Consider the following 7,310-nt stretch of genomic DNA (forward strand, 5'->3'; position numbering starts at 1 on the left):
CATGATTGAATCCTTGCCAGCAATTTCTCCTTAAGTTGCTCACAGTCTACTGCCCTCAATCTTGTAGAAATAAGGGGCACCCCTAAATACTTAACAGGTAGGGAACCCACAGGGGAATCGTCCAATATTGCAATAAATTATTCGAATCTGCTCAAGGACTCTTCGTGAGGAGTTCTTGAGCAGATCCGAACCATTGATTTTTCCAATTCTCATCTGAACTTGATTATAATAGTCATCTATTTGTAAAAATGAGGTGATTATTGAAAATAGCTCAATGAATTTCATCCAATTCTCCATACACAATCTTGAATCAGCGAGCATGGATTCTCTCGTGATCTTTTCGTGTGACCTCCTGTAACGCAAAATAAAACTTTTCAAAATTTCATTTGAATCCAAATCGATCATGTTGTATGGTCCAATATAATCATCTATAAAAATAAAAAAACAAAAGGATTGATCGCACATTAGTATCTCACTTAAATGAAGCGCAACTATCACAAGAGAAATAAACTGTTAGAAGAATGGATAATCAGCATATATCCTTGCATTATGTTATCACCAACACGATTCGATCAAAGCTATATTCAAGGTGCAATTAACCTAACTTTTTGTCTTATCACCAACACAATTCGATCAAAGCCATTTTCAAGGTCCAATTAACCTAACTTTGTTGCATTGATGATAAGTACAACTAGACTTACAAAAAGAACGGCTTCAATAGTCAAGCAAGACTATGCCGAACTTCTTTTTGCATGTATTAATTTAGAGAATGTTGACTCTCATTCGGCAGTCGACACATCCTTAAGTAGTGGCTTAAGGATATTTGTTAACAAAGATAATTGAAGATGCTCGTATCTTTATATTAAATGTACAATTAATTTCAAACAAGTTATTAATCAATATCTTAAGGCAATCGTTAACTGGAAATCAAATACTGTATAATATTTGATCCTCTCTCGAAACATGAAACTAAAAAGATCCATTAACCACCTTGAAATTACCAATGTCAGTAATACAAAAAGGACAATAATAACTCTTGTGGCTTGGAAATTAAACTGGCTACATAGCTTAGAGAGTTAGGCCACCCCAAACACTAACACTAGCTACACAACACATCCGCTAAAACTTCTACCCCTTAAAAATCACTCACTACCCTACCCACAACCCCAACCACCACCACCACCACCCCCCCCCCCCCCCCCCCCCCCCCCCCCCCCCCCACATTCTGTAAAAAAAAAAAAAAAAATGTCCACATTAACCTCTTCATCTTAACAATCTTATTGACAAAAAGATTCTGATTGAGTAGCAATTATAATTGAGGGAGTCTGTACAAGCAATTTTAAATGTTGGGAAATTTCCGTGAAAAAAAATGATAGTTAAGTCTCTGTATTCTTTTACTAGAATTCATGATGTTGACCTTGGATTACACATCCAGGACACATCTCAAAATCCGTGTGTTTTTTTCGACTTTAGCACATTTAGTCCGTTTAGACAATTGGGAAACCCAGCCTACACCCATGATCCCTTCCAAAGGAAAATTAGATAAGAGAAGAGATTAAAAAGTGATGAGCACAGGAAAATATACAAAACTGAAGTCCTCAAATTACAAGCAAAAGATGCACCCATATGAAAGTTGCACAAAAATGCATTTTCACAAACACGATTTGCAACTGACAACCATTTACAGTATGTGTTATATAAGCTAGTATTCATTAGAACCACCCATTTGTGTCAAAAACCTTAATCCAAGTTTGTTAATTTCAAGGTATATTCTATCAAAAGGTTACTATTTGTGATTCAATTTTAGATTAACTATGCATGATAACCATAAACTTGAACACAGAAAAAATAAGAAAAAAGATAAAAAGTAACATTGCTTTGCTTGAATTTTGGCCTGCCTAGTATCTCTCCTACCGGCACATTGTCACAAGACTTTGTTTGCCAGCACGAGGACTCTTCGCAGCTCATCAGCGATTCCTTGTAAGAGAACCGGTTTTCTGACAACTCCGTTCATCCCAACCTGTGAACACCTTGCCCACACCTCCTCATCGCCACTTGCCGTTAGGGCGACGATCAACGGCCAGGATCGGCTCCTAAATTTCCGAATCTTCAACGCGACTTCAAACCCGTCCAAATCGGACATGTGGAGATCCAATAGGACTATTTTGAACGAAGTGACCGCAGGGCCCAGAGCGCTGAGGCATTCGAATCCAGACCCTACGGTGGAAACGATGCACCCGAGTTTCTGAAGCTGTTTCTTTGTCACAGCCCTGTTCACATCGTTTTCGTCGGCTAAGAGGACCTGAAGGCCTTGGAAAATAGAGTTGGATTGTGGAGCACTAGAAGAGTTTTCGGATTCAGATATGCCGATTACAATAGAAGGCCGGAGTTGGAACCGGAGAACTAGTGCCATGCTTTGATCAAAGCCTTCTGGATACGGTACTACCCATATGTTCCCCTGCATTAGCTGAAAATTATTGGGAAAGAAAGATAAGTTAGAGAAGATAAGAGAAGTCGTCACCAAAGAAGGAAGAAGTACTTGTATGTTCTCAAATGTTCCAGAAGGAAATTATCTTCTGAACTATATTTAATCAACACAAACAACCATTTGCAAAATTAACTGTCCAAATATCCGATTCCTCGACAAGAAAATACATGGCTTTGTTTGGAGTTAAATTGATGTTGGTCTAAACAGGTACAAGAAAGTTGATGTTTGAGAACACAGTTTCTCAAGCTCATTGAAATTGAGATTTGAGGACATATGGTACATCGTAATTCATAACCATCATGCTAAATTAAAACCTTACTAGCATGGTAGCATATTTAGCAAAGCAATATGGCAATCAAAGGACTAAAATCTTTATGCTAGCCAAATCATTGATAGAATTAGTCTCGATATTGCCTCTATGCATTGTCAATTGGAGAAACAAGAATACCATGGTTAGAGCAACTATCAGAATATTAATACTAAGCAACCACATAGGAGAGAGCCAATTATGGAAAAAATTTAAGAGTCCTGGTACTGGTAGTCCCTTAATTCTTTCCAATCCATGTTTGGCCGACGCAAGATTACCCCCGAAAGAGAGGGCCTTTTTTTAACTGTCCTGGGTATTTTTGTATTTTTCAGGATTTCTACTATCGAGGGAACATTTGAGGGTATTTTTGTAATTTGTAATTTGTCATAAATTGTTAAAAGGAGCAGGAGGGTATTTTTGTATTTTTTCATAAATCGTTAAAAGGAGCTTCCCGCGTGCTCTCCTTATGACAAATTATATAGTACATATGGACTATAGTACCCCACATATAAGGACTATTAATCTCGACAGTGATTTCGGCAACCAAACATGGAATAACGTAGGATTAGGCGCATTTAGTCCTATCCAGGCGCCTAATTCACGAATCAAACAAGGCCTAGTTTCATTAAGACTATGCTCCATTGCAAGAAAAAATTAAATCCTACTGTTCAATTTTTACATATGTGATCATAAGAAAAACAGATACATCCTTACCTGTACAAGCTTTTTGCAAACGTTGAAGCTCAAGCCTTCCTCAGCTCCATCACTGCTGTACCTCTGGCCTCCGATTGTCATCCTTTCCATAGAGCTCTCCGAATGGTAAGAACTATTCTTTATCCCAATTTCAAACTTAACATAAACACATCCCTCAGAAGAGCTCGTTCTCCATGCTGCCCATCTCTGATCATTTCTTCCCTGACTTCCACTCTCAGAGCATACACGAAACGTCACACAGCCACCCCCATTTCCACTATTCAAGAGATTGCCAACCATGTGCAAAATCACTTGGAAAACCCTTCTCTCATCTCCCATGACCTGATCCGGTAAAGACTTTTCCACGTGAACTGCAAAACTATACCCCTGATAAACGCAAAGGCACTTGGAAAGGCAAGCGGCTTCTTTAATCATGGAATGCAACCGAAAAGACCTCATTTCCAACGGGAACCTCCCGTTTTCCTTTGTCGAAATGTCCATTACATCATTGATCAAAGTGGACAACACGTTACTGGTTTTAACCATTGAGTCAACAAGAAGCCGTTGATGGCTACTTAACTTCTCATCCTGAATCACCGAAAGCAACCCTAAAACTGAATGCATCGGCTTTCCCATCCCGTCGCTCATCACCTTTTGAAACGCGTTCCTAGCTTGACTCGCCATCATAGCATCCTTCCTCGCTTGTTGCAATTTTCGATTTTGCTCCACTAATTGATCCCTCATGAGCTGTGACTCTTCTAGCACAGCTGCGTGGGAGAGAGCCACAGCAACTTGATCCGCCACCACTTTTACTATTTCCAGCTCCTGATTGCTCCAAAATCGACCTTCCCTGCCCGGAAGAACCAATACCAGTATAGCATAACAAGCCTGAACTATCTCAGGCGTACCACCTTTGAAATTTGAAACCCTGAGCATCGGCATCCTAATAGCCGCCACAGCCCCAACATCCATAGATCCTCCACCGCTTGCCATAGCTAGTGCTGAGTCAGGCTCAAGTATCTTAACTCCATCCCTCTCCTTTATCTCTGTAACATCAACGTCTGTAATTGGAATGGAGGAATTATACATGTTTGAAAGATTTCTCTCCTTTAATTCATGGGTTAGATTCATCTCTGTCTTAGTCTCATTAGGCATCCAAACAGCACAATTTCGCAAGTCTAGCGTCTTAGATAGTTCGACCAGAGTGGTGTATAAAATGTTGTGTCGGTCTAGTGACTTACGGATCTCTTGGGTAAGCATCCGGACATGCAACCCTGCTTCCTTCTGCCTCTTTATGATTCCAACCTCTCGGCCAAGATCCCAAGTTTTCTTCTTCAACATGAATTCTCTCACCTTCACTTTTAGAAGCAAAGGGATGAGAGTGATTAGAGTTATGGCAGTGGCGAAAGATACAAGGGCAGTGAGGAATTTGAATATGGTGAGGGCTAGCATTAGCTGAAATGGGTGGGGACCATAAGTCCACCCGTTGAGCAAATGGGTCATCCCACACAGAACAATAAAGGCGATGAACTCGAAGAGTACCCATTTGAACGGAACGTTGGAACAACTGACAAAGTAAAGGAGCTCAATTGGGATCGAAAAATAGGCAACCGCAATCAAGAAGTCACTCACTTTTTGACATTCAAGGATGCTTTCAGTGCTCCAAAAACCCCCTTCCTCATTACAATCGCACCGGGGAAACCCATTATCAGCAACAGAAATGGAAATTAGGAACGATGAAATCAATAACCCGGATGCTAATTTCTTCAACATTGCATCTAATATACTTCTTTTTCAATCCATTTGTTGATAATTATGGATATTTCGATACCCCGGAATAATAAATTTCTTATGAGATAGAGAACCTTCTTGAGCTAAGCTTCAGAACCCAAACTTCCACTACCATCAGTCCTCTCCTGTTCAATAAAAGTTCAACAAATCTATGAAGCCTTCTAAAATAAGAAATACATAAAGGATAAAATAAATCTTCCGTATAAAAACGCATGTATATCCATTAGACCATTTTGCAAGGCACCCATTAACAAATAATTTTTGATACCTATCATTATCATACAGAAGCCAAAAAATATCTGGCACAACAACCGGTTCAACAAAAAATCAAAATAAATTAATTACTAAATATTTCTCTTCAAATCAAATCTCTAAACTATAAAGCAGAATCTAATCTCTATTTTTGCCCGTTATCTAACTATTTTTCATGGTTCGAGTAATAACAATATTTATAAATAGAACTCCGAAATTACCTCAACCAAAGCACCAATGTATAAATGCACCATAAATCCCAAATCTACCAGAACTCAAGAAACATAAATAAAAAACAAAAAATTCGGAAATCACAAATATTACTAGCATTTTGGAAGGTGGAAAATCTGAAATGTAGGATAAAAAAAAAACACAAACTTTACCTGAATAAACGATCAAGATTCTGAACCAGCCCATCTTCCAGATCTAAATCCCTCATCCGCATGCATACAGATATATATTCAATGAATATATTCACTTGTACTATAAATTTCTAAAAACCCAGATCAAGAACACCCTCGTATCCAAATCCATCGAAAACCCAGAAACCCAAATCCCTCAATGTCTATTTTATCTCAACTCTTCACAACAAATCAAAAGCAAGGCGGAAAGATCTGTGGCGAAAACCCCAGAAAGAGAACCGGGTTTGTTTACGAGAACCGGCTGCCTCGCGCCGCGTGAACCGCGAGAGAATCGAGCCTTGAAGCTACCGTTCTGTGTGCATAGATACGTATAAACAGTTGTGTATATCTTTTTTCTCCCTCTGTGTTCAAATTTCAAACAATGGTTTCAGAGGGGAGAGACTCTTTCTAGAGAGAGAGAGAGAGAGAGAGAGAAGGTTTTGAGGTCCGCGCCGTTGTTTATTACGAAGGCGGAAAACGAAAAGAGAGAGAGAAAGAGAGAGAGCGCGAGGGGGGTTTTAGAGAGAGAGGAGTAGAAAACTATAGTAGAACTATACCCTTTTTCAAATGGGGGGAACTGAAGGGGACGTTTTTAGCAAAAGTGCGTCTAAGTTCTCTTCACGTAAGGAAAGTGGACCCTACCTTCCTTTTCACCTCTCTTTCTCTCTCTCCCCCTCTGTGTGTCTCTATGTTTTTTTTTTATACGGAGTAATCTAAAAGGTTGGGAGGGGCAATTAGCAACTCTATTGGGTGTGACCAAAGAGGTTTTCTGTCCGTCGATAGAATGTTCGATTCGAGTCATAACTATCACCATCCGGTGATCCGGATGGACAGGCCGTCACTATGGCACTATTCGGTGCACAATTGGCATAAGCTTCCTCTCTCAATGACTAAAGACTCATCCACAAACATGAGGCCAAATCACCCACCGAGACTCAAACCCATGTCTCCGTCATCTATTTGTTTTGTTCACCTTTTATTTCTACGTACATTGAGAAAAAGAATACACAAGGCTCCCACTCCAAAGGTTACTCCAGCTAATTGGTGGGTTTCCTTTGGTCATAATTGGTCAATGTTTAATTCTTGGGTTCATGATGCAAGAAAATAATTTCTAATTTTATAGTCTAGACGTAGATGGTATGTCTTTGATCGAACGGGCTAGAGATTAGTTGAGATGCGCGTATACTGATTCGATCACTCCTGACCTGAACCAAAGGGAAAAAAAAGGCTCTGTACAGTTGCCAGAAATGTTGCATGAGAAATGAATTATTAAAAACGTGAAGCGAGGGGAAGTAAAATAAAATAAAATCTACTTTCACAAACGTTTTCTTGACAAGAAATCTTACAAGAATATTAAAATTCCTTCCTTTTAGCAGGA

At 39.4% G+C, this 7,310-nt stretch overlaps 1 protein-coding gene across 2 annotated transcripts; it reads right to left on the reverse strand.

The window, feature by feature from the left end:
- Positions 1-1,555: 1,555 nt before the first annotated feature.
- On the reverse strand, positions 1,556-6,506 carry LOC131324147 (ethylene receptor 2). 2 transcript variants are annotated; one of them, XM_058355984.1, is made up of 3 exons: positions 5,915-6,506; positions 3,510-5,404; positions 1,556-2,467 (listed from the first exon to the last, which is right to left on the reverse strand). In XM_058355984.1, exons 2-3 carry the CDS (start codon positions 5,259-5,261, stop codon positions 1,925-1,927), a joined length of 2,295 nt encoding a protein of 764 aa, XP_058211967.1. In that variant the 5' UTR covers positions 5,262-5,404; positions 5,915-6,506; the 3' UTR covers positions 1,556-1,924. The 2 variants fall into 2 exon arrangements, with proteins under 2 accessions (XP_058211967.1, XP_058211968.1); XM_058355985.1 differs by lacking the exon at positions 5,915-6,506 and adding an exon at positions 5,509-5,903.
- Positions 6,507-7,310: the final 804 nt, after the last annotated feature.

The sequence above is a fragment of the Rhododendron vialii genome, chromosome 4a (assembly GCF_030253575.1).
Source record: "Rhododendron vialii isolate Sample 1 chromosome 4a, ASM3025357v1".
NCBI lineage: Eukaryota > Viridiplantae > Streptophyta > Magnoliopsida > Ericales > Ericaceae > Rhododendron > Rhododendron vialii.

Excerpts from the sequence above, each read along its gene's own strand:
- LOC131324147 (XM_058355984.1), bottom strand. The coding sequence starts at position 5,261 with ATGTTGAAGAAATTAGCATCCGGGTTATTGATTTCATCGTTCCTAATT. Across the intron at positions 2,468-3,509 it reads TTTGCAAAAAGCTTGTACAG|CTAATGCAGGGGAACATATG; the intron begins GTAAGGATGTAT and ends AATAATTTTCAG.